Genomic DNA, 27,967 nt, shown 5'->3' on the forward strand with positions numbered 1-27,967 from the left:
GTGTTGGGGGCACAGTGGGGGTGTTGGGGGCACAGTGGGGGTGTTGGGGGACACAATGGGGGTGTTGGGGGCACAGTGGGGGTGTTGGGGGCACAGTGGGGGTGGTGGAGGACACAATGGGGGTGTTGGGGGCACAGTGGGGGTGTTGGGGGACACCGTGGGGGTGTTGGGGGCACAGTGGTGGTGTTGGGGGCACAGTGGGGGTGTTGGGGGCACAGTGGGGGTGTTGGGGGCACAGTGGGGGTGTTGGGGGCACAGTGGGGGTGGTGTTGGGGGCACAGTGGGGGTGTTGGGGACACAGTGGGGTTGTTGGGGGACACAGTGGGGGTGTTGGGGGCACAGTGGGGGTGGTGGGGACACAGTGGGGGTGGTGGGGGACACAGTGGGGTTGGGGGACACAGTGGGGGTGTTGGGGGCACAGGGGGGTGTTGAGGGCACATTGGGGGTGGTGGGGGTCACAGTGGGGGTGGTGGGGGGACACTGTGGGGGTGGTGTTGGGGGCACAGGGGGTGGTGTTGGGTGCACAGTGAGGGTGGTGGGGGCACAGGGGGGGGTGTTGTGGGCACAGTGGGGGGGACACAGTTTGGGTGTTGGGGGCACAGTGGGGGTGTTGGGGGCACAGTGGGGGTGGGAGGACACAGTGGGGGTGGTGTTGGGGACTCAGTGGGGGTGGTGTGGGCACAGTGGGGGTGGTGTGGGCACAGTGTGGGTGGGGGGACACAGTGGGGGTGGTGGGGGGGACACAATGGGGGTGTTGGGGGCGCACAGTGGGGGTGGTGTTGGGGGCACAGTGGGGGTGGTGTTGGGGTCACAGTGGGGGTGGTGGGTGACACAGTGAGGGTGTTGGGGACAAAGTGGGGTTGGGTGGGACAGTGGGAGGGACACAGTGGGGGTGTTGGGGGACACAGTGGGGGTGTTGGGGACACAGTGGGGGTGGTGGGGGGACACAATGGGGGTGGTGGGGGGACACAGTGGGGGTGTTGGGGACACAGTGGGGGTGGTGGGGGGACACAGTGGGGGTGTTGTGGACACAGTGGGGGTGGTGTTGGGGACACAGTGGGGGTGTTGTGGACACAGTGGGGGTGGTGGGGGGGACACAGTGGGGGTGTTGTGGACACAGTGGGGGTGGTGTTGGGGGCAAAGTGGGGGTGGTGTTTGGGACACAGTGGGGGTGGTGGGGGGGACACAGTGGGGGTGGTGTTGGGGTCACAGTGGGGGTGTTGTGGACACAGTGGGGGTGGTGGGGGGGACACAGTGGGGGTGTTGTGGACACAGTGGGGGTGGTGTTGGGGGCAAAGTGGGGGTGGTGTTTGGGACACAGTGGGGGTGGTGGGGGGACACAGTGGGGGTGGTGTTGGGGTCACAGTGGGGGTGTTGGGGTCACAGTGGGGGTGGTGTTTGGGGCACAGTGGGGGGTGGTGGGGGGACACAATGGGGGTGTTGGGGGCACAGTGGGGGTGTTGGGGGACACAGTGGGGGTGTTGGGGGACACAGTGGGGGTGGTGTTGGGGGACACAGTGGGGGTGTTGGGGGACACAGTGGGGGTGTTGGGGGCACAGTGGGGGTGGTGGGGACACAGTGGGGGTGTTGGGGAGACAGTGGGGGTGTTGGGGGACACAGTGGGGGTGTGTGGGACACAGTGGGGGTGTTGGGGGCACAGTGGTGGTGTGGGGGGCACAGTGGGGGTGTGGGGGACACAGTGGGGGTGTGGGGGACACAGTGGGGTGGTGTTGGGGGCACAGTGGGGGTGTGGGGGACACAGTGGGGTGTTGGGGGAGACAGTGGGGGTGGGTGGGGACACAGTGGGGGTGGTGGGGACACAGTGGGGGTGTGGGGACACAGTGGGGGTGTTGGGGGCACAGTGGGGGTGTTGGGGGCACAGGGGGGGGTTTGGGGGCACAGGGGGGTGTTGGGGGCACAGTGGGGGTGGTGGGGGACACAGTGGGGGTGGTGTTGGGTGCACAGTGGGGGTGGGGGAATAAAATAAAGAGTTAATTATTTTCCTTGTGTGGCGAGTGAAGTGGACCAGATTGGAATAAGTGGGTTTTGGCTGCAGCTTGTACTCTGCTGTGTGAAATAAATACAGCCGCTTAAATACAGTAATCTGCTGATCTCATCTTGCCCAGTGTACATGTGTCCATTTTCAGAAAGACGCAAATATCTGGTTACCCTCCCAAGGAGTGTATTACACAAATAAATGGGTGTGATACCTTGACTTGGGTGCACTTCCTTGCTGTGCCTGTCACATCATGCTTCATCTATTGTAAAGTCATTACTAATCTGGGCAAGAATCAACATGCTGCTGCAGAATTAATGTTACAGAACATTGAACTACTAACCTGTCATAAAGTATTTCACAGACGATAGGAGCAATCTAACGGCCGTGTCGCACCCCCATTCGGGTGAATGAGGGCACAACACAGCTGGTAGATGACTGAGAGGCCTCTTCCATGATCTACCCGGTTCGCCACACCTTGGGGGATCTAACAGGATCTTGCGAGATGGCGGGATACGTATTAGGCAAATCTGTACATTAGAGTGAACAGCTAGTCTTGCTCTAATGCACAGCTCATGTGATCAACTTAAGGCATTGGCATCTAACCCCTTCGCCTCAGAGACCTTAGGCAAGCGCCATTCAGTGCTAGTCCCCAGAAACAGGGGTCAGTCGGGCCAGCAGGTGGACAGGTTTCCCATGGGATCGTAGGCTCATGGGTGAGTGGCCTCTGGGCGGAATAGCACCCTGACACTGTGCCACTTGGGCATCTTGGCATTGCCAGCCTGGTACCATCAGAGTTGGAACTTTGGGAAGTCCGGGAATCATGTCACAGAGGGGTCGAGAGATGGGGGCGCCATTTATAAATGGCATCCCGATCTCCTCCTGTACTGGGGAGTTCTGACAAGCTCCTCAGTGCACGAAACAGGACGAAGCGCGGCCTTGGTGGAGCGTTCCCTGCTGAGACTCCGCATTGCAACAAAGTCCTGTCCGATAGCAGGGTCTTTCTCAGAGCTGAGAGTGCCGGGAAATACCCGGCTAAACACGCTCGACATGGGATTCTGTTCCAATTCGGTTAGATCGTGTGCTTTGTTTCTTCTCTGGAGACTTTTGTTCACAGGTGAGAGATGAGTTTCCTAGGTACGATTCTCATCAGCAGGGTACACTTCTACAAACCGTCTCTCCTTGGTTCACCAGTCCTGATGGTATAGCTTTCCAGAATTCCTTTTCAACCAACCAATCAATGACACTCTGGTTCATGGTTTTGTCACTTTGGGGAAAACACCCAGCTCTTGAGAGCATTTTTGAGCCATTCACACAGCTTGCCAGGTTTTAGAACTTTCTAGCAAGTTCACGCAGGACATGCAAGTGTTCCTGTTTACTTTTCTGCCAGAAAAAAATGGCCATCTGCTAAGTGATTTGCTTCACCTCACAAGAATTCTGTGTTGCTCTTTTGTCTGTCAACTTTCGGCACAATGTGTCAGCCTCATCGTGCCGACTTGGTGTTGCAACGAGGCCGTTGAATCTTGCAAGAGGTCTCTCACGAGAATTGCGTCTTGAGACAGCTTGCAAGATTCAGCCAAACCTTATGAAACGTTGCGATCTGGATTTTGCCGCACTAGGCAAGATCCAAATGAGCATATAGGCTCAGCCATTCGGCTAACTTAAACATTCATGCATCAGATTCACTTGGCTCCCGGGAATTAACGGCCTCCCAGAGTCAGAATCACAGAATACTACAGTACAGAAGAGGCCCTTCGGCAAACCGGCCCATCAACCCATGCACTGACGCATGAAATGCCCTGACCTGCCCACCTAATCCCACATGCCAGCACTTGGCCCATAGCCTTGAACGTTATGACGTGCCAAGTGCTCATCCAGGTTCTTTACAAAGGATGTGAGGCATCCCGCCTCTACCACCCTCCCAGGCAGTGCATTGCAGACCATCACCACCTGGGTGAAAACATTTTTCCTCAAATCTCCCCCGAAAACCTCCACCCCCCACTTTGAACTTGTGTCCCCTCGTAACTGACCCTTCAACTAAGGGGAACAGTTGCTCCCTATCTGCCCTGTCCATATCCCACATAACTTGTACACCTTGATCAGCTCATCCCTGTCTTCTCTGCTCCAGCGAAAACAACCCAAGCCAAAACAACCCAATCTCTTTTCAGAACTTAAATGTTCCATCCCAGGCAACATTCTGGTGAATCTCCACTGCATCTACATCCTTCCTGTAATGCAGCTGTTGCTACTTCTATTCACAAACCACAAGCTGCGAATATTTTTCTTATATTGACCAAATGACCACACAACCAGTATGTTAGTTCAAAAGACAGTTTATTATTAAACACAAGACTTATCTTTACGTGTAATGATACATGTGGCTGCGCATTAAACTACACCTATCAACTAAGATGACCTTTACTTAGCTTCTGGATGACCGGCTCTGTGCAGGTAGATAAGGCCTTTATCTGTGTCGGCTGGAAGTCATCAGGTTCGTCTCGGCTGCGGCTCGTCTCTCTCTCAGATAGTGATCGCGGATCTTGAACTTAGCTGGTCATTATGCTGGAGTTGGTGTGGGCACAGGCCGGTCCCAAAGGAGACCGATCTCTAGTTGCGCAGGGCCTCTTATCCTTCTCCTTTTTCGCGCCCTTTTGGGCAGTGCTAACTCAGGATCCAATGGATCGATAGGGTCTCGATCACCCTAATCAATTCTGGGCAATTAGGGGCGGGTACCTCGATGGCTGGGCGGGTCCTAGTTACCATTGTCCCAAGTACGTATGCCTTTCCAAATAAGGGGAGGCAGCGCTGGTGAGTCTGCTGCTGTTGCTATTCCTTGATTTGAGTCTATTGTCCTGGGGAAATCGGTGATTGACCTTTAACAGGTGCAAGTTTCAGTTCGGTCTGGTGTTCCTTTGCACAATACACAGGGGCTGTGTACTGTCTTGTGTCCCAACTTGACCACAATTTCCATTCTCCTTTGCAGGCGGCCATTTTAGATGGCCTCTTGATCCTGAACGCAAAGCGTAGTGGATCACAGATTCGAGCCCATGTCTGCCTTATTGTCCCAGTCACCTGTTGGTCAGTTCAGGTCCTACTCTACTGTGTCCTAAATTCATTGCACAGTTTTACCTAATTCATTCATTATTACATACAGGTCATCAAAATTAAATCCACTGCTAATTATTATCTCATTTTAAATTAAATTCATATAAAGACAGTTCATTTCGAACAAACCTTTCTAAGCTAACCTAGTCTCATGCTGCTTGCTCATACATTAAAGAACTTATTTACAACACAATTTAAAGCTGCAGCACCTTATTCATTCTACTTATCCTTATCATTAATACAAAGGCACAAATGGCTCATTTCAGCAGCGGTTGTCACATTCGATTATAAGTTGTACATTCCCAGGATACCTTCTTATTCAATTCCGAAAAGGGGGTCTTGGACTGTGTAAATCAGGGGGTGGGAGGCTTTTGCCTTCCATTTACGGAGTTTGAATGCGAGGATGACAATATATATTACTGCAATCAGGAGGAGGGCCTCGACTATGTAGGAGAGGGGGTTCCATTTTGCAAAGTCTTCCCACCAGGTGAGGGTTTTGGTTTCGATCTTGAACAGTTGTTGAGTGGTGTCCTGACTGGAGGTGGTCTGTTGGGTGGTGGTGTTTGGGGCTGGCTTATGTCCTAATCTAATTCTGTGCAATACCAAGTTACCTTTAGTGGGTGTCCCGGGGGCAGTTTAATCTGATTCCCAATGTGTTCCCTGAGCTTCTCCTCAAACATCCAGGCGCGATTCTCCAAAATGGAGACAAAGTCCCGATGCCGGAGTGAAAACCGGAGTGTTTCACTCTGGCGTCGGAACCCACTCCTAGCCCCTTATTCACCCGCCCCCGGGGGGCTAGGAGCGGCGTCACGTATTTTACGTGCGCTGGGCCTTCGTGGTGCGTAAAAAGCAGTGGCGCTTAAATGACGCGGCCAACGTCGCGCAAATGAAGACACCCACGCATGCGCGGTTGCTGTCCTCCCCGAGGCCGCCCTGCAAGACGATGGCGGATGCACCTTGTGGGGCAGCGGAGGAAAGGAGGTCCTCCTTTATAGATGTCGGCCCGCCGATCAGTGGGCCCCGATCGTGGGCCAGACCCCATTGGAGGCCCCCCCCCCGGTGCGGGAACCCCTCCGCCCCCCCACAGGCCGCCCCCCAACATTCCCGCACAGTTCCCGCTGGCAGCGATCAGGTGTGGACGCGCCGGCAGGAACCTGTCGTGTTGGGGCGGGCGCTCGGCCCATCCTTTTGCAAACGGCGAGTGGCGATTCTCCGAGCGGCCAGCCGTGATACTCGTCGCGCTGGTTTGGGGTGGGTGGGAGAATCGCGTGCGGGTGCCGGGGCAGCCTGGTGGGACTCGCGCGGTGCCCCGGCGATTCTCCCCCCCGGCATGGGGGGGGGGGGAGAATTCTGCCCCCAATTTCGGGACACCCTTCATTCATAAGTTCCCACCAATCCCCTTTTCCAGTTGTGCTGATGTAGCACGCAGATGTGGTCCCGTTGGGCCTTTTGTACATTGCCCTTTGATTGTTATACCCAAATAGGATGCTTCTGTTGGGTTTTACCCATGATATACCGTCCTCACATTCCCCTGCACTTGGTGGGGCAAACTACAGTTGTCCAGCATGGATTAAGTCCATGTTTTGTTGCGCTCAGAGTTCAGTAAGTCCAGCGATGATCATTGCGAAGAATAGGGGTCCTGGATTCATTTTGTAGTTTGTCCGACTTCCGTGTATTTCCGTGTATTCCTCAGGAATCAAGGGCGGAATTCTCCGCAAGGCCCGGCGCCGTTGTGAAACCCGGAGAGGTTCACAACGGCGTTGGAAGCCTCTCCCGGCCCCCTATTCTCCCCTCCCCGGGGGAATAGGAGGGCCGTACCGGGAAACTCGGCCGCCGGACCTTGTCCTTGGCTTCAAGGCCCGGCGCGCCAAGAATGACGCCGCGGCGGCGCCTAATGATGTCAGCCGCGCATGCGCGGGTTGGGCAGCTCAAGACGCAAGACATGGTGGGTTGATCTTGCGGGGCGGCGGAGGGGAAAGAGTGCGTCCCCTTGAGACGCCGGTCCGACGGTCGGTGGGCACCAATCGCGGGCCCGTCCCCTCCCGAGCACGGTTGTGGTGCTCGATCCCCGATCCGCCCCCCACAGGTCCCACACTTACCTGGCGCGCCATGTTCACGACGGCAGCAACTAGGTGTGGTTGCCGCCGTTGTGAACAGGTCGGGAACGGCAGGCCGCTCGGCCCATCCGGGCCGGAGAATCACGGGCCGCCGTGAAAAACGGCGGCCCGTGTTTCTCCGAGCGGCGTGTCGCAAAACCAGACACACCATTTTGAGGGGGGGGGGGAGAATAGCGGGAGGTGCGGGAGCGGACCTCCCGCTATTCTCCCACCCATCGTGGTTGCGGAGAATCGCGCCCCAAGCATAGTATTGTGTTGTTATCTTTGGTTAACATCTGTATTTTAGTCGTCTTTCTCTCTTAATTCTAATTACCCTTTATGGTTGTCTTTGTGACACCCCCATTTTGTTTTATACAGATTTTGGAGAGAGATCAGCCATGCAAATTAAAGTGCAGACACACACGGCTGCAGCACTTTATACTTCCGGTAGTGGGAGGGGCCATGGGCAGAGCCATGGGCGGAGCCAAGGGTGGAGCCCTGTACAAGCTCCTCATCTCCCCCTATGGGCAGAGCCGCGCAACGGCTCACAGACAGAGCCAACAAGGACATAATACTATACAATACAATGCAGTGTGAATTACATTAACCACATTTATAAAACAGTTTGTGTGTCGATGCTTGGAGTGGGCAGACACTTTTTTCGACCAGTCTCCATTTTACTCACAACCAAGGGAGATTGAGACTTTGCTTTCCCAGCCGAATTTCAAGGCGGCCAGTTTTATAAATGTGTTAATGTAATTCACACTGTATTGTATTGTATAGTATCATGTCCTTGTTGGCTCTGTCTGTGAGCCGTTGCGCGGCTCTGCCCATAGGGGGAGATGAGTAGCTTGTACAGGGCTCCCCCCTTGGATCCGCCCATGGCCCCTCCCACTACCGGAAGTATAATGTGCTGCAGCCGTGTGAGCCTGCCCTCAGTTCTTCTGGTCGCAGGCAGGCTCAGTTGTAAGACTATTAAAACCACAGTTTACTTCCAATCGTGTTCCGAGTGAATTGATGGTCTCATCAATAAAGTTTTGTCCCGGGGCACAAAGTGGTTCTGTGTATAGCAGCAGTAATCAACAACCGTTGCGTCGTAAGAGTAAATAGCATGTGGTGGTGAACGACCAAAGGGGTCTAGAGAAAGGTGGAAGAGAGAAGGGATAAGAGTGCGGAGTGTTGTGGAATACATTCTTTATCCCACAACCAAACAGAGGAGATAGAATCAGATTGGAAGTGAAGATTAAGACCTGCCCAAGGCAATGAAGTGTGAAGAAAACCATTCCAGCGAATTTGAGGGTGACATAGGGTGCGTATGGGCCGCTACACGTGACGAATGTGTGGGAGCCCCGTGTAGAGCAGGGGAAATGCCATTTTTCCACTACCCAAGCTTTACTTGACCAGTTTTTGGAGTCCTCAGGTAGGGCGGGGATCAGTGCCGTGTGTGACCATGCGATCATGACGAACGGGAAGAGCTTGTATTCATGTGGAATCTTTCTACATGGGGATAGCACATCTAAAAGGCGGGACGTTCACCAACGACTTAGAACATAGAACAGTACAGCACAGTACCCTTCAGCCCACGATGTTGTGCCGACCATTTATCCTAATCTAAGATCAACCTAACCTACACCACTTCAATTTACTGCTGTCCATGTGCCTGTCTAAGAGTCACTTAACTGTCCCTAATAAGTCTGATTCCACCACCTCTGCTGGCAGTGCATTCCACACACCCACCTCTGACATCTCATAGAACAGAGAACATACAGTGCAGAAGGAGGCCATCCGACCCATCGAGTCTGCACCGACCATCGCTTCTCGTCCTTTTGGCTAGGATCGAGCGTAGATTGAGCCTTTTGGCTCAGATCTGGTATGTCTCTCTTGTGGGGACCATGAATTGGATTCGATTTGAATTGGTTTTTGGAGCAGGCAAGGAGCTGGATTAGGGGTTTGCCCCTGACCACACTCTGAGCTCTGGCTTTGTAACTCAGATTAAATAATTTTTAAAAAAGAGTCTGCACCGACCCACTTAAGCCCTCGCTTCCACCCTATCCCCGTAACCCAATAACCCCGCCTAAACTTTTTTGGTCACTAAGGACAATTTATCATGGCCAATCCACCTAACCTGCACGTCTTTGGACTGTGGGAGGAAACCGGAGCACCCGGAGGAAACTCACGCAGACACGGGGAGAACGTGCAGACTCCACACAGACAGTGACCCAGCGGGGTATCGAACCTGGGACACTGGCGCTGTGAAGCCACAGTGCTATCCACTTGTGCTGCCCCAATATATCTTCCTCCAATCTCCCTTATACCTTCCTCTAATCACTTTAAAATTATGTCCCTCAAGACAGCCATTCCACCCTGGGGAAAAGTCTCTGGCTATCCACTCTATCTATGCCTCTCATCACCTTGTATACCTATCAAGTCACCTCTCTTCCTTCTTCGCTTCAGTGGGAAAACCCTAGCTCCCTCAACCTTTCTTCATAAGACATGCCCTCCAGTCCAGGCAGCATCCTGGTAAATCGCCTCTGTACCCTCTCCAAAGCATCCACATCCTTACTATAATGAGGCGACCAGAACTGGACACAATATTCCAAGTGTGGTGTAACTAGGGTTTTATAAAGCTGCAGCAAAACCTCGCGGCTCTTAAACTCAATGCCCCGTTAATGAAAGCCAACACACCATACTCCTTCTTAACACCCCGATCAACCTGGGTGGCAACTTTGAGGGATCAATGTACGTGGACCCCAAAATCCCGCTGTTCCTCCACACTTCCAAGAATCCTGCCTTTAACCCTGTGTTCAGCATTCAAATTCAACCTTCCAAAATGAATCACTTCACATTTATCAAGGTTAAACTCCATGTGCCACTTCTCAGCCCAGCTCTGCATCCTATCAATGTCCTGTTGTAACCTGCAACAACCCTCAACACTATCTACAACTCCCCCAACCTTCGTGTCATCGGCAAACGTACTAACATACCCTTCCACTTCCTCAGCCAAGTAACTTATAAAAACCACAAAGAGCAGAGGTCCCAGAACAGATCCTTACGGGACACCATTGGTCACCGACCTCCATGCGGAATACTTTCCATCCACTACCACACACTGTCTTCTTTCGGCCAGCCAATTCTGTACCCAGTCAGCTAAATTTCCCTGTATCCCATGCCCCCTAAATTTCTGAATGAGCCGACCATGGGGAACCTTATTAAATGCCTTACTGAAATCCATATACACCACATTTACTGCCCGACCTTCATCAATGTGACTTGTACTGGAAAACCAAAAATAATCTCTCATCGTAAGAATTCGATGAGGTGTGTGCGATTCGGCGTGGGGCCCATAGATTCTGTCTTTGACTGCCATTAGTCAGTATACTGTGTCTTTGACTGTATAGAGATCTTCTTGTACAATGTGGTGTCGGTCTGACATGAATTAAAACCATGCGTTAAAAGGAGAGGTGAGGAAGAAGAAGAAGAGGAAGAGGATGGGCAGGCTCCATCAGAAATTGGACACCTTAATCCTTGGTGGATGTCCGCTTGTCATCATTTGGACACCTCAAATATTTGCGGACATCAATTGTTCCGTTAAATCATTTCCCAGAAGAGGCTCATTGTCTGAATCATCTTCCCCTCCTGGCTGCCAGACTCGCGTCTGCAGGTTCATACCTTACTCTGGGTGTTTGCCGCGTGGGCCTGTGAATTGTCTGATCCATCGTGCCTTACCAATCTGTGAGAAGGGTCACGGTGCTATAGTGGAGGATTGGGGTTGTGGCGTGGCGGAGGGTAGTCATGATATGGGGTCCTGGAAGTGGAAGCAATGCTGCGAGGGGAGGGCGGATACGTCGGTGGGGGTGCGCCAGTCAGGCATGGGGCCTAATTTAACCAAGTCTTTGCTCTGGGGGCTAGGGTTGCTGATGTCAGAGAGTCAAGCAAGTCGCTAGGGTTAGTAGTCAAATCCAGGAGGTCATCATCCGAGTCAAGTTCAAGTGCGAAGCCTGCATGTATGGGTGGAGTTAAGGGGGGGGGGGGGGGGGTGTCATCATGAGGGGGGAGTGGTTGGATCAGTAAATTTCAGTGGGTGGAGTGTCGCCATCTCCCATTGCCAAGGTGACGTGGTGGGCGTGGTTACGTCGGGCTCCATAGGCTTTGATTTGGTTGATGTGGAACCATCCAGTCTACCCGTCAAGGAATGCTCACAGTAGGCCTCACTCCCACCTGCGATCCAGCTATATCATTACCCAAGATAAACTGTATTCCTGGACAAGATAGGTTCTCTATTACTCCTACTACCACTTCACCACTCTTCACTGGACGTCCCAACCTGACCTTATATAATGGAACGCTACTCCTCTCACCCTGAATTCCACATATTATCACGTTTTCTGGCAACATTCTTCCCAAACTACATAACTCCTCATCTCTTACCATTAAAGATTGACTAGCTCCTGTATCTCTTAAAATTGTGACTTCTTTACCTGCTCCTCCTGATACACATGAGTAAACTTTACCCACACAAGTAAATTCTTTGAAGAGATCTGGCACCTTCTTATCAATCACCACTTGATCAGGCTGTACGATCTTTTGCACCTCCTTCGCTTCACTTGGGATTTCCTTAAACAAACCTTACTGTCTTATCCTGTTTTACCACATCAACCTTCTCAGTACTTTTCTTCAACCACCAACACTGTGACTTTACATGGCCTAGTTTATTACAGTGAAAACATTTGAAACTTTTAATTTCTTTCCCACCCTCCTGGATTTATTTTTTAATCTGAGGTACACTCTCCTTATTATCTCCCATCAGATCACCTTTACCTTTACCACTTGAGTATTTCTCATGTCCCCAGTTTCTATCCCTCACAGGCTGAAGCTCTTGTCGGAAACCAAGCTTTGATTTATGAACTAATTCATAATAATCTGCCATTTCTGCTGCTAACCTCGTAGTTTCAACCCTCTGCTCTTCCACATGAGTTCTCACTACATCAGGAATTGAATTTTTCAACTCCTCCAAAATTATAATTTCTCTGAGAGCTTCATATGTTTGGTCTATTTTCAAAGCCCTTATCCACCTATCAAAATTACTCTGTTTGATCCTTTCAAACTCCATGTATGTTTGACCAAATTCTTTCCTTAAATTTCTAAACCTTTGTGTTACGCTTCAGGCACTAGTTCATATGCACCTAAGATGGATTTTTCACCTCCTCATATGTCCCAGATACCTCCTCCGGTAGTGATGCAAACACTTCACTAGCTCGACCGACCAGCTTTGTTTGAATCAGTAATACCCACATGTCCTGTGGCCATTTCATTTGTTGAGCTACCTTCTCAAATGAAATGAAAGAGGCTTCTACCTCCTTCTCGTAAAACCTTGGCAATGCTTGGACATATTTAAATAGATTCCCACCAAGCCTCTGACTTTGACGCTCTTTCTCACTATCCTCATCACTGTCATCCAACTGTACGTTTCCCTTTACATCTGCCAATTTTAACTGTTTCATGGCCATTTTCTGAAGTTCAAACTCTCTCTCTTTAGCTGATCTGCATCTCCCTTTCTCTTTCTTTTTGTTCTGCTGGGGCTATTCTTTCTCTTCTCCTTTCTTCTCTCTCCTTTTCTTTTTCCTCTCTCTCTCTTTCTCTTTCCGCTCTCTCTCTCTTTCTGCTCTCTCTCTTTCGTATTCAAGCTGCTTTAATTCTTTCTCATGTTCCATTTGTTTAATTTGCAACTGAAATTTTGCCATTTTAAATGAGTCAAACTGTATCTCAGGCAACTTTAAATGCTTAACCACCGCTATAATTACCTCATCTTTTCGCATTTTGTCAGGTAATGTTAACTGCAATGTTTTTGCCAAATCTAACAGTCTGCTTTTAGTCTCTGTCCGTAAGGTACTGCGTGTGACCATCTTCACCCCTAAAAAGTTCTGACCCTCTGAAAGAGCCATTGTCCACAACAATCTCCCCACTTAAACTAAAATATCACACCTGAAAAGCAACCACAATATGCTCACCCCTCACTGTCTTTAAGTTAACTAAGCCAATCCAATAGATAGACTTTTATCCCACCTGAGCCCTCAATTGTTATGGGCCAGGGTTTAGAGAATCCCAAAGTGTATCATGGAGTTCACCCGACCCACAACTTTTGATAGATTGTGGTATGGGGAGCACACGGCTCACTCTACAGGTATGGTCCGCAGAAAAAGGATCAGTGGTTTTTTAAAGCAAAACAATGTTTATTCTATGAACTCAAGTTAACCTTTCGAAAACAAACAGTGAATATCTTAGTAACCAGTAAATCAAATACACCCCCCAAAGAATACAACACTAAATAACCTGTATGCTGTCCTTTTAATATCCAAAAGACTTAACAAACCTTCAAACAGGTGCACATTAGATTTATATTCAATACTGAGACCTTTTTACAATTCTGAGTTCACCCAAATGACCCATAGGTAGTCTTTTGATGGCAGAGATCAACAGCAGTGCAGCTCACTTTTAACTTCAGACTCAGCTCACTGAAAAACACAGACACACCCAAGCTCTTTCTCAAACTGAAACTAAAAAGCAGAAGTGAAGCTCAGCTCCACCCATACTCTGACATCACTCCAGTAACATGAACAGCTGCATTTCTTAAAGGTACATTTCGTAAACACCCATTTCTTAAAGGGTACTCTCACATGACACATGGTATGTATATTGACTGGGATGTAAAGAGTTAACAACTTAATGATAATAATTCATACCACTGGTGGGACTCACAGAACAGTCATATACATCATGTGGCTTGGGGATTCTGGGATAAGAAGACAATAAGAAGGTTAGAGAGTAAGAGGATTAGAGAGAGCTGTTGTATTTTTGAGAGATAGCATAGTTTTATACAATAACCTACTTTTGGAATGTGAAGGAATCTTAGTTAGTGGTGAAAATAAATGTATAGTTTTGTTTATTAACAAAGCTTTGTGTTCTTTATTCAACACTACGCATCCGGACCATCCAGGTAAATCAGAATAGAGAATACACCATTGTCCCAGAAGTGATCTCAAAGTAGATTAATAAGGTTTAGTGAGAAAGAATCTTTGTTCGAAAGAAAAATAGTCTCAACCAGACTCGAGTGGCAACAATAATACTTCAGCAACAGGCAGCAGCATCACAAACAAAAAAAAACGCCGCCAAAGAATCATGGAAGGTCTGCAGTTTCCAAAGGCATTCAGCATAACGGGTAATGTAGATGTAAACTGGAAAATATTCAAACAAGAGTTTGAACTGTACCTCTCATCCTCAATCCTCCAAACTGCCAGTGATAACCTTACAAATGTGAGGTTATCCATTTTGGTAGGAATAACAGCAAACGGGATTATTATTTAAACGATAAAATATTAAAGCATGCCGCTGTTCAGAGAGACTTGGGTTTGCTAGTGCATGAGTCACAGAAGGTTGGTTTACAAGTGCAACAGGTGATTAAGAAGGCAAATGGAATTTTGTCCTTCATTGCTAGAGGGATGGAGTTTAAGACTAGGGAGGTTATGTTGCAATTGTATAAGGTGTTAGTGCGGCCACACCTGGAGTATTGTGTTCAGTTTTGGTCTCCTTACTTGAGAAAGGACGTACTGGCACTGGAGGGTGTGCAGAGGAGATTCACTAGGTTAATCCCAGAGCTGAAGGGGCTGGATTATGAGGAGAGGTTGAGTAGACTGGGACTGTACTCGTTGGAATTTAGAAGGATGAGGGGGGATCTTATAGAAACATTTAAAATTATGAAGGGAATAGATAGGATAGATGCGGGCAGGTTGTTTCCACTGGCGGGTGACAGCAGAACTAGGGGGCATAGCCTCAAAATAAGGGGAAGTAGATTTAGGACTGAGTTTAGGAGGAACTTCTTCACCCAAAGGGTTGTGAATCTATGGAATTCCTTGCCCAGTGAAGCAGTTGAGGCTCCTTCATTACATGTTTTTAAGGTAAAGATAGATAGTTTTTTGAAGAATAAAGGGATTAAGGGTTATGGTGTTCGGGCCGGAAAGTGGAGCTGAGTCCACAAAAGATCAGCCATGATCTAATTGAATGGCGGAGCAGGCTCGAGGGGCCAGATGGCCTACTCCTGCTCCTAGTTCTTATGTTCTTATGTTCTTATGTTCTTATGATAAGCATAAAACTGCTTTATTGCTACTAATGGCGGGACAACAAGCTGTAGAAGTGTATGACTCATTCCACTTTGAGAATGAAGAAGAAAAAAATAACTTTCAAGTGGTCATTAAAAAATGTGATCATTATTGTGAGCTTAAAAGAACTGCAAAAGAAACAAAAAATAAGGCTGGAAGATTTGATTAAAATGTCCCATGCGAGGAAAGAATCTAAAAATAGGCACCCTCCGTGCTCTACCTTGACTGCCTGTCAATGGATGAAAAGATATCCTTGCTTTCAGACCAAATTTCTTCCCTCTTTCCTTCGTCTCACCATTACCCAGTACTTTTTGAAAGGTTCTCCAATCGTCCTGAAGTATATTAATGCAAAAATCCTTCTCTTTTCTAATGTATTGATGTTACTCTTTAACCGTTGTCTGTTAATCAGTTTTCACTTCAGTAAACTTGATTAGTGACAGGTCATTGCAGTGATTCAGAGGTTTCTGCAAACTTTAAGCAGTGGACAGCAAATTTGTCCTTCAAAGGCCCACATCTGGAACTAAATCACTGTTTTTATTTACCACGCTGATACCAAAGCAAGGAAAGATTTACCGGGCATCGCAGTAGCACGGTGGTTAGTACTGCGGCTTTATAGCGCCAGATTCGATTCCCAGCTTGGGTCACTGTCTGTGCAGAGTCTGCGCATACTCCCTGTGTCTGCGTGGGTTTCCTCCGGGTGCTCCGGTTTCCTCCCACAAGTTCCCAAATACGTGATGTTAAGTAATTTGGACATTAAAATTTTCCCTGTGTACCCATTAGGGGATTTTCACAGTAACTTCATTGCAGTGTTAATGTAAGCCTATTTGTGACAATAAAGATTATTATTAATTATAGTTTTCATTGGAAGCACAGCAATTACTTGGAACAAGTACGGCAGCACGGTAGCAAGGTGGTTCGCATAAATGCTTCACAGCTCCAGGGTCCCCGGTTCGGTTCCCGGCTGGGTCACTGTCTGTGCGTAGTCTGCACGTCCTCCCCGTGTGTGCGTGGGTTTCCTCCGGGTACTCCGGTTTCCTCCCACAGTCCAAAGATGTGCGGGTTAGGTGGATTGGCCATGTTAAATTGCCCGTAGTGTCCTAAAAGTAAGGTTAAGGGGGGGTTGTTGGGTTACGGGTATAGGGTGGATACGTGGGTTTGAGTAGGGTGATCATTGCTCGGCACAACATCGAGGGCCGAAGGGCCTGTTCTGTGCTGTACTGTTCTAAATCTAAATCTAAAGAGTGAAACTATCGACAAGAGCACAATGTAAGAAATAATAATACTTCTTACTTCAATGGATGAAACTCGTTAATTAAGCAAAATTAAATTATTGATCCGTGACAGGCTCATTAAAATTAATCAGACATAGCATTGTATTTTAATGTTTACATAGTTTTTAGAACTTTGTGTGAGTTCTAAGAAGCGGTGAGAGGAATCTATACAATTGGCAGTTTGCAACAAGTATCTGGATTTGTAAAAGTCCCAGATAATGAGCTCAGAACTGTAACACGTAATTGCAACAGAAAATGGTAACTTTTGAGACTGGAGGATGGTAAACTATGATGTTCCCCAAGGTTCAGTGATAGTTCGTTGATTTCTAGATATATATTGGGATAGAACATCTGTGGAATTACCACTGTGCTCCTTTTTACTTACCCGTCAGGAGCTGCACATTTGCAGCTGGCATCTCCGGCCCGAGCTTGTTGACAAGGATCTGGTGCATTACGGATTAACCTGGGACTGAGGACTGGTGCCAAAACCAGCGCCAATGGCCTTTGACGCCCGCCGGCCAGCGTCGGGGCTGGCCAAAAGGCTTTCGCCGGTTCGCGCATGCGCCGGTGCGTCAGCTGCCGCTGACGTCACCACCGACGCATGCGCTGTAGAGGAGGCATTCTCTTCCGCCTCCGCCATGGTGGAGGCCGTGGCGGCAGCGGAAGAAAAAGATTGCCCCCACAACACTGGCCCGCCGCCGATCGATGGGCCCCGATCGCAGGCCTGGCCACCATTGGGGCACCCCCCCGGGGTCCGATCGTCCCGCACCCCCCCCCAGGACCCCGGGGGCCCGCTCGCGCCGCCAATCCCGTCGCCACCAGAGGTGGTCGAAACCACGGCGGTGGGAGAGGCCTCCCAGCAGCGGGACTTCGGCCCATCGCGGGCCGGAGAATCGCCGCAGGGGGCTCGCCGATCGGCGCGGAGGGCACGCCGATCGGCGCGGCGCGATTCCTGCCCCCGCCAATTCCCGGGTGGCGGAGAATTCCGGCCACAGCGGGGGCGGGATTTTCTCCGGCCACGGGCGATTCTCCGACCCTGGGGGGAGGTCGGAGAATTTCGCCCCCTGTCTATGAGAGTAGTGAAAGCAGTGACCATCAATGATTTTCAAAGGAAATTGTTTAGGCTCTTCAGGGTGTTATGCATTTGGGAACACATTCCAGATGGTTCTGCATGACATGATATGTAGTGACGTTAGCAGAATATTTGCGTGGGCTTTGGGCAGATCACCATCTTGACTATATTGAACTTAATAAACTTCTCACTCTGTTTTATGAGCAATTCCATACCTTTTCTCTTTGTGGCAACAAAGAACTATAACAGAGTGAAATAAACTTTCAGGCTACGGATATAGAGCAGGAAATGGGACAGGCTGGCTTGCTCGACAGAAAAGACATGGGCCAGATGGGCTGAATGGCCTCCTCCTGTGCTGGGTTTGCTGAGTGAATATAAGACACCTGATTACAATGTTTAAGAACGTTATTGAAAACCATAGTCCATAGGTACCACCTGGCACCTTTACTGCATTGATCCTGGACTCATGTGTCCCCAGGTGACCGTTCCACTGGAGTTGTCAAACAGCTCCTGGTACATTAGGCAGTGTTTGCTGAAACAGGATGACTCTGACATTTGAGTGACTTTGAGGGTTCTTTTCTAGGATGGGTCCCAGGAGCTGGCTGTAATTGTAAATCACACCGAGATACGGATTGTGGCCAATTTGCTGCAGGTCTCATTGGACGCGCTTCACAGTGCCATCGTACAACGAGTTACAGTGAGTATAAGACAACGCAAGGCAAATCAATCATAACTATCGGCAGGAGGGACTCTGAGGAATTACTGGATACCTATTTCTTTGAATAAATGTGCCTCTATACCTGTGTCCATGTGTGTGTGTTTATGGGCTCCTATCAATGTGCACATGTGGCTGTGTAACTATATTTATAAGGACATATTTTCCTGCATGTTGTATTCATATACGGGATGTGCATGTCGCTGGCTAGGTTAGTATTTATTTCCCACCCCTAATTGCCCTTGAGAAGATGGTGGTGAGCTGCTGTTTTGAACTACTGCAGTCTCTGTGGTGTAGGTACACCCACTGTGCTGTTAGGGGGGGAGTTCCAGGATTTTGACCCAGCAACAGTCAAGAAACAGCGATATATTTCCAAATCAGGATGGTGAGTGACTTGGAGGGGAACCTCCAGGTGGTGGGGTTCCCAGGTATTTGCTGCCCTTGTTCTTCTAGATGGGAGTGGTCGTGGGTTTGCAATGTTCTGCCTAAGGAGCCTTGATGAGTTCATGCAGTGCATCTTGTAGATGATCTTCACAAATCTTCTCTACTTCTCTCTCTTTCTTTAAGAGGAGCCTGAGGACCTACCTCTGGGGAAGGCACACCTCATTGCACTCAGCAAACTAGCCCTCAGTCCTTCCTGACTCAAGCGAGCACTCACATCACGGAGTTTCCCCAGGTGTCAATCACCCTGGGAAAGATAGATGGACAAACCGGGAAGTGGCAGGACCCAGTGGAACCAGTCAAGTAACTTGGGACATGATATTTTACTCCAAGACATTTCGAGTCCATTTCCTGCATTGTCCACTCTCAGCACGAGGAAAACCTAATCTGAGGGGCAAATATGGGGGAGTGACAGGAATTAGAGGCAATTAAAGGGGAGTAACAGGGGGTGCATGAAACACAGAAAGTGCAGCAGGTAATCAGGAAGTCTAATGGAATGTTGGCCCTTATTTCAAGGGGTTGGAGTATAAGAGTCGGGAAGTATTGCTGCAACTGTACAAGGTGTTGGTGAGATCACATTTGGAGTACTGTGAACAGTTTTGGTCCCCTTACTTAAGGAAAGATTCTGGCTGCGATTTAACAGCCTCATCGTGCCTGATTTGGTGTTGCGAGGAGGCCGTTGAGAGACCTCTCGCGAGATTTGTGGCGCTCACGACACCTCTTGAGATTGAACCTCACATCACAAGGTGTCACGACCTGGACCTTGTCAGGCTGTTTAACACTGGTTTTCACAAGCATGGGCCAGGCATAACAGCACCAGGGGGTGTCTCCCAGAACATTGGAGACCCCTGGGAGGTCAGGGACAGGGCAGGATGGTACACTGACACTCCCGCTGACACCCCGGCACCTGGGCACTGCCAGCCTGGCACTGCCACCCAGGCAGTGCCACCCTAGCTCTACAAGGGTGCCCAGGTGGCGCTGCCAGGCTGGCAAGGATACTGCCATGGCGCCAAACTGGCAATGCCAAAGTGCCCAGGTGCCAGGATGCCCATATCAGGGGTTAGGCCCGGGGGTACCTTTCCCATGAGGTGGGGACAGGGGGCTTCGAGGACCCTTGAAGAGGTAAGTTGGGTGAAGTGCGGGTATCCGGAGCCGCAGTGGGGTTGCTGAGGGGGTTCGAAAGATCGGTGCTTCTTTTAAAAATGACGCTCCGATCCATGAAGAGTCTTCCTGCACTAGTGACCTAAGCTTGCCAGTTGGGAAAATGATTAAAGTGCATTCCTCACTGAGGCCAAAAAACTGGCAAAGTGTTGTTTAATAGCGGGGTCTTTCTTGGCGCTGCAGTCGCTGAGAAACATCCCGCTAAACATGCCCGAAACCGGACTCTGAAACTTGTTTGTTGAATCACGCCCATTATTCCATTGGAGGCGGTTCAGAGAAGGTTCACTAGGATGATCCTCGGTATGGAGGAACTATCTGATGAGCAAAGGTTAAACAGGTTGGGCCTCAACTCGTTGGAATTTCGAAGAATTGGTGATCTCATTGAAACATATCGGATTCTTCAGGGGCTTGACAGGGTAAATGCTGAGAGGATGTTTCCCTAGTGGGAGTGTCTATGACCAGAGGGCATAGTCTCAGAATATGTGAGTCCACCATGCCATGCCCCCCCGGATCGTGTATACCCATAACAGGGACAGCCTGTCCGGCCCACCGAACAACCCCAGAATAGAGCCACACCCATGGTAATTTGGTGATGGTCACTTTAACTCCCACTCACCACTGGCCGCACAGCTAAAATCTATTGTTAATGGGCAGTTGGCAGTTCTAGTAATGTGAGCACTTCACAGCTCTCAGCTCACAGCTTTCTGTAAGAACAGAGAAGATGGTAAAAGGGGGGGGGTGTGGCATTGTTAATCAAGGAAAGTATTACGGCGGTAGAAAGGACGCTTGAGGACTCGTCTACTGAGGTAGTATGGGCCGAGGTTAGGAACAGTAGAGGAGAGGTCACCCTGTTGGGAGTTGTCTATAGACCTCCGAATAGTTCCAGAGATGTAGAGGAAAGGATTGCAAAGATGATTCTCGACAGGAGCGAGAGTAACAGGGTAGTTGTTATGGGGGACTTTAACTTTCCAAATATTGACTGGAAATACTATAGTTCGAGTACTATAGATGGGTCAGTTTTTGTGCAGTGTGTGCAGGAGGGTTTTCTGACACAGTATGTAGACAGGCCAACAAGGGGCGAGGCCACATTGGATTTGGTACTGGGTAATGAACCCGGCCAGGTGTTAGATTTAGAAGTAGGTGAGCACTTTGGTGATAGTGATCACAACTCGGTTATGTTTACTTTAGCGATGGGCAGGGATAGGTATATACCGCAAGGCAAGAATTATAGCTGGGGGAAAGGCAATTATGATGCTATTCGGCAAGATTTAGGATGTATAGGATGGGGAAGGAAACTGCAGGGGATGGGTACAATCGAAATGTGGAGCTTTTTCAAGGAACAGCTACTGCGTGTCCTTGATAAGTATGTACCTGTCAGGCAGGGAGGAAGTTGTCGAGCAAGGGAAACCGTGGTTTACTAAGGAAGTTGAAGCACTTGTCAAGAGGAAGAAGAAGGCTTATGTTAGGATGAGACATGAAGGCTCAGTTAGGGCACTTGAGAGTTACAAGTTAGCCAGGAAGGACCTAAAGGGAGAGTTAAGAAGAGCGAGGAGAGGACACGAAAAGTCGTTGGCGGAGAGGATCAAGGAAAACCCTAAGGCTTTCTATAGGTATATCAGGAACAAAAGAATGACTAGAGTAAGATTAGGGCCAATCAAGGATAGTAGTAGAAAGTTGTGTGTGGAATCAGAGGAGATAGGGGAAGCGTTAAATGGATATTTTTTGTCAGTGTTTACACTGGAGAAAGACAATGTTGTCGAGGAGAACACTCAGGTTCAGTCGACCAGGCTAGATGGAATTAAGGTTCAAAAGGAGGAGGTGTTAGCAATTTTGGAAAATGTCAAAATAGATAAGTCCCCTGGGCCAGATGGGATTTATCCTAGGATTCTCTGGGAAGCCAGGGAGGAGATTGCAGAGCCTTTGTCCTTGATCTTTATGTCGTCTTTGTCGACAGGAATAGTGCCGGAAGACTGGAGGATAGCAAATGTTGTCCACTTGTTCAAGAAGGGGATTAGAGACAACCCTGGTAATTATAGACCTGTGAGCCTTACTTCGGTTGTGGGTAAAATGTTGGAAAATGTTATAAGAGATAGGGTTTATGATCATCTTGAAAAGAACAAGTTGATTAGCGATAGTCAACACGGTTTTGTGAAGGGTAGGTCATGCCTCACAAACCTTATTGAGTTTTTTGAGAAGGTGACCAAACAGGTGGATCAGGGTAAAGTTGTTGATGTGGTGTATGTGGATTTCAGTAAGGCGTTTGATAAGGTTCCCCACGGTAGGCTATTGCAGGAAATAAGGAAGTATGGAATTGAAGGTGATTTAGCGGTTTGGATCAGTAATTGGCTAGCTGAAAGAAGACAGAGGGTGGTGGTTGATGGCAAATGTTCATCCTGGAGTTCAGTTACTAGTGGTGTACCGCAAGGATCTGTTTTGGGGCCACTGCTGTTTGTCATTTTTATAAATGACCTGGAAGAGGGTGTAGAAGGATGGGTTAGTAAATTTGCAGATGACACGAAGGTCAGTGGAGTTGTGGATAGTGCTGAAGGATGTTATAGGATACAGAGGGACATAGATAAGCTGCAGAGCTGGGCTGAGAGGTGGCAGATGGAGTTTAATGCGGAAAAGTGTGAGGTGGTTCACTTTGGAAGGAGTAACAGGAATGCAGAGTACTGGGCTAATGGCAAGATTCTTGGTAGTGTAGATGAACAGAGAGATCTCGGCATCCAGGTACATAAATCCCTGAAAGTTGCCACCCAGGTTAATAGGGCTGTTAAGAAGGCATATGGTGTGCTCGCCTTTATAAGCAGGCTAATTGAGTTTTGGAACCACAAGGTCATGCTGCAGCTGTACATAACTCTGGTGCGGCCGCACCTGGAGTACTGCGTGTAGTTCTGGTCACCACATTATAGGAAGGATGTGGAAGCTTTGGAAAGGGTTCAGAGGAGATTTACTAGGATGTTGCCTGGTATGGAGGGAAGGTCTTACGAGGAAAGGCTCAGGGAATTGAGGTTGTTTTCGTTAGAGAGGAGAAGGCAGAGAGGTGACTTAATAGAGACATATAAGATAGTCAGAGGGTTAGATAGGGTGGACAGTGAGAGTCTTTTTCCTCGGATGGTGATGACCAACACGAGGGGACATAGCTTTAAATTGAGGGGTGATAGATATAGGACAGATGTCAGAGGCAGTTTCTTTACTCAGAGAGTAGTAGGGGTGTGGAACGCCCTGCCTGCAACAGTAGTAGACTCGCCAACTTTAAGGGCATTTAAGTGGTCACTGGATAGACATATGGATGAAAATGGAATAGTGTAGGTCAGATAGGCTTCAGATGGTTTCACAGGTCGGCGCAACATCGAGGGCCGAAGGGCCCGTACTGCGCTGTAGTGTTCTATGTTCTATGTTATGTGATCCGTGAGAACATAAGAACATAAGAACATAAGAACTAGGAGCAGGAGTAGGCCATCTGGCCCCTCGAGCCTGCTCCGCCATTCAATTAGATCATGGCTGATCTTTTGTGGACTCAGCTCCACTTTCCGGCCCGAACACCATAACCCTTAATCCCTTTATTCTTCAAAAAACTATCTATCTTACCTTAAAAACATGTAATGAAGGAGCCTCAACTGCTTCACTGGGCAAGGAATTCCATAGATTCACAACCCTTTGGGTGAAGAAGTTCCTCCTAAACTCAGTCCTAAATCTACTTCCCCTTATTTTGAGGCTATGCCCCCTAGTTCTGCTGTCACCCGCCAGTGGAAACAACCTGCCCGCATCTATCCTATCTATTCCCTTCATAATTTTAAATGTTTCTATAAGATCCCCCCTCATCCTTCTAAATTCCAACGAGTACAGTCCCAGTCTACTCAACCTCTCCTCATAATCCAACCCCTTCAGCTCTGGGATTAACCTAGTGAATCTCCTCTGCACACCCTCCAGCGCCAGTACGTCCTTTCTCAAGTAAGGAGACCAAAACTGAACACAATACTCCAGGTGTGGCCGCACTAACACCTTATACAATTGCAACATAACCTCCCTAGTCTTAAACTCCATCCCTCTAGCAATGAAGGACAAAATTCCATTTGCCTTCTTAATCACCTGTTGCACTTGTAAACCAACCTTCTGTGACTCATGCACTAGCACACCCAAGTCTCTCTGAACAGCGGCATGCTTTAATATTTTATCGTTTAAATAATAATCCCGTTTGCTGTTATTCCTACCAAAATGGATAACCTCACATTTGTCAACATTGTATTCCATCTGCCAGACCCGAGCCCATTCACTTAACCTATCCAAATCCCTCTGCAGACTTCCAGTATCCTCTGCACTTTTCGCTTTACCACTCATCTTAGTGTCATCTGCAAACTTGGACACATTGCCCTTGGTCCCCAACTCCAAATCATCAATGTAAATTGTGAACAATTGTGGGCCCAACACGGATCCCTGAGGGACACCACTAGCTACTGATTGCCAACCAGAGAAACACCCATTTATCCCAACTCTTTGCTTTCTATTAATTAACCAATCCTCTATCCATGCTACTACTTTACCCTTAATGCCATGCATCTTTATCTTATGCAGCAACCTTTTGTGTGGCACCTTGTCAAAGGCTTTCTGGAAATCCAGATATACCACATCCATCGGCTCCCCGTTATCTACTGCACTGGTAATGTCCTCAAAAAATTCCACTAAATTAGTTAGGCATGACCTGCCTTTAACGAACCCATGCTGCGTCTGCCCAATGGGACAATTTCTATCCAGATGCCTCGCAATTTCTTCCTTGATGATAGATTCCAGCATCTTCCCTATTACCGAAGTTAAACTCACTGGCCTATAATTTCCTGCTTTCTGCCTACCTCCTTTTTAAACAGTGGCGTCACGTTTGCTAATTTCCAATCCACCGGGACCACCCCAGAGTCTAGTGAATTTCGGTAAATTATCACTAGTGCATCTGCAATTTCCCTAGCCATCTCTTTTAGCACTCTGGGATGCATTCCATCAGGGCCAGGAGACTTGTCTACCTTTAGCCCCATTAGCTTGCCCATCACTCCCTCCTTAGTGATAACAATCCTCTCAAGGTCCTCACCTGTCATAGCCTCATTTCTATCAGTCGCTGGCATGTTATTTGTGTCTTCCACTGTGAAGACCGACCCAAAAAACCTGTTCAGTTCCTCAGCCATTTCCTCATTTCCCATTATTAAAACTCCCTTCTCATCCTCTAAAGGACCAATATTTACCTTAGCCACTCTTTTTTGTCTTATATTTGTAAAAACTTTTACTGTCTGTTTTTATATTCTGAGCAAGTTTACTCTCATACTCTATCTTACTCTTCTTTATAGCTTTTTAGTAGCTTTCTGTTGCCCCCTAAAGATTTCCCAGTCCTCTAATCTCCCAGCACTCTTTGCCACTTTATATGCTTTTTCCTTCAATTTGATACTCTCCCTTATTTCCTTAGATATCCACGGTCGATTTTCCCTCTTTCTTCCGTCCTTCCTTTTTGTTGGTATAAACCTTTGCTGAGCACTGTGAAAAATCGCTTGGAAGGTTCTCCACTGTTCCTCAACTGTTCCACCATAAAGTCTTAGCTCCCAGTCTACCTTAGCTAGTTCTTCTCTCATCCCCTTGTAATCTCCTTTGTTTAAACACAAAACACTAGTATTTGATTTTACTTTCTCACCCTCCATCTGTATTTTAAATTCCACCATATTGTGATCGCTCCTTCCGAGAGGATCCCTAACTATGAGATCATGAATCAATCCTGTCTCATTACACAGGACAAGATCTAGCACCGCTTGTTCCCTCGTAGGTTCCATTACATACTGTTCTAGGAAACTATCGCGGATACATTCTATAAACTCCTCCTCACGGTTGCCTTGACCGACCTGGTTAAACCAATCGACATGTAGATTAAAATCCCCCATGATAACTGCTGTACCATTTCTACATGCATCAGTTATTTCTTTGTTTATTGCCTGCCCCACCATCTCGTTACTATTTGGTGGCCGATAGACTACTCCTATCAGTGACTTTTTCGCCTTACTATTCCTGATTTCCACCCAAATGGATTCAACCTTATCCTCCATGGCACCGATGTCATCCCTTACTATTGCCCGGATGTCATCCTTAAATAACAGAGCAACACCACCTCCCTTACCATCCACTCTGTCCTTCCGAATAGTTTGATACCCTCGGATATTTAACTCCCAGTCGTGACCATCCTTTAACCATGTTTCAGTAATGGCCACTAAATCATAGTCATTTACGATGATTTGTGCCACCAACTCATTTACTTTATTCCGAATACTACGAGCATTCAGGTAAAGTACACTTATGTTGGTTTTTTTACCTCTGTTTTGAATCTTAACATCTCCAGTTTTATTCCTTTTGTTATTACTGGGCCTATTCACTGTGCTCCCCTCAGTCACTGTACCTTGTACTGTCGCCCTTATGGATTTCTGACTATGTCTTCTCTGCCTTGCACTTTTCCCCTTACTTCCTTTTGTTTCTGTCCATGTTTTACTACCTTCCAACTTCCAGCATTGGTTCCCATCCCCCTGCCACATTAGTTTAAATCTCCAGTGAGCTCCTGATTTCTTAGCTGCAAGACTGCCTAAAGGCTTCCTACTGTTCCTTGGCTGCTGCCTGACTGCCTGGAGGACAGAGGGAGGAAGAAAGGTAGTTCCCTGCTGACTGAAAGAGGCAGAGGGAGAAGGGTTGCCTGTCCTGTCCTCTGCTGCTTGCCTGTCTCCCTTTCTGCCTTGCTTGCTTGGAGGAGGGGGAGGATAGAGAGGAGGATGCCTGACGATTGTTGCTGCCACTTGGTCATTGTGTCTTCTTGCTGCCACCTCTTTACTTCTGTGGCTTGGAGTGAGAAAGGATGGAGAGGGTGGCAACTGTTTTACCTGAGTGACTTGCAGGCTGCTTTGCAGCTTGTATCTGTACTGCTGCCTATTCAATGTTTCATGTCTGGAAGCCATGCATTGCTGTTACTGCCTTTCTCTGCGGCCTGAGGCAAGGAGAGGGAAGAAGAGTTGCTGCCAGTGTTTTGGGACGAAGGATGAAGGTCTGAATGAACAGTGCAGCTTGCTGGAGATTTGATGGACTGCTTTGCCATTTGCTGGTGCTTTTATTTGAATGCTGATTGTTCAATGATTTATGTCTGGAAATTGTTCCTGCCTCTTCTGCTTCTGTGGCCTGGATCAATGACTGGGAGGAGCAGGTGACCAGATGCCAGGATTGCAATAGGAGGACATCTTGAAGGTCATGAAGATGTTTGAAGGATGTTGCAAGTTGTATTATTGTATGTTGTTGTTTAATGTTAGAAAGTTATATCCTTGCAATTGTATTCTTGCTGTTTTTTGATTAATGCTTGGGGCTTGTTTGCTGCAGCCCCTTTTCTGAGGACTGGAGCAAGGAAAAAGAGTAAGTAAGATGACCTACTGCCAGTGTTTGGGAGGAAGAGGGGTGCTCTCACTCTCCCACCCGCTCTCTGACTGCAGGTTTAGGGATGGAGAGGTTTTATATTGTCGGTTGTTTGTTGGTGGATGTCTGGAGGCCATGTGTTAGCCACAGCCCTTTTTGTTGGCAGTCTTGAATCCGGAAAGGGGTGTTCACTCGCTCTTCTGCCATGTCCGGCGACTGAGAGCTGTGGGAAGGGGAAAGAGGATGAAGTCACGGATTCCCCCTCTGCCCAGGCAGCCCACTCTATAAACTTTGACCTGGACCAAGCCCATCAAGATGCCCATGCAGCAGGATTCTCCACCATCACCGCGATTCCTCAAGCCCATGGGGTAATAGATGGCATGCAGTCCGGAGCACCCTTCATTAACAAGAAGGGTTTCCAGTCTGTAAACGTTCAACTTGTGAGCGATCACCACCTGAAGATCATGCGCATGTGTGCACGTGTTCTTGGGAGTGTGCACGACAACTACATTCTGAGACACTCGGAGATCCCTGGCATCTT

General features: G+C 48.5%; 1 protein-coding gene across 1 annotated transcript in view; it reads left to right on the plus strand.

Moving 5' to 3' along the window:
* myo15b (myosin XVB) overlaps window positions 1-27,967 on the plus strand; it is a 709,406-nt gene that overhangs the window by 92,097 nt on the left and 589,342 nt on the right. The window contains exon 11 of the mRNA XM_038776546.1: window positions 18,277-18,390. Coding sequence (XP_038632474.1) covers window positions 18,277-18,390 — 114 coding nt within the window. The remainder of the gene's footprint in view (window positions 1-18,276; window positions 18,391-27,967) is intronic.

This window comes from Scyliorhinus canicula, chromosome 18, assembly GCF_902713615.1.
Source record: "Scyliorhinus canicula chromosome 18, sScyCan1.1, whole genome shotgun sequence".
In the NCBI taxonomy this organism is placed as follows: Eukaryota; Metazoa; Chordata; class Chondrichthyes; order Carcharhiniformes; family Scyliorhinidae; genus Scyliorhinus; species Scyliorhinus canicula.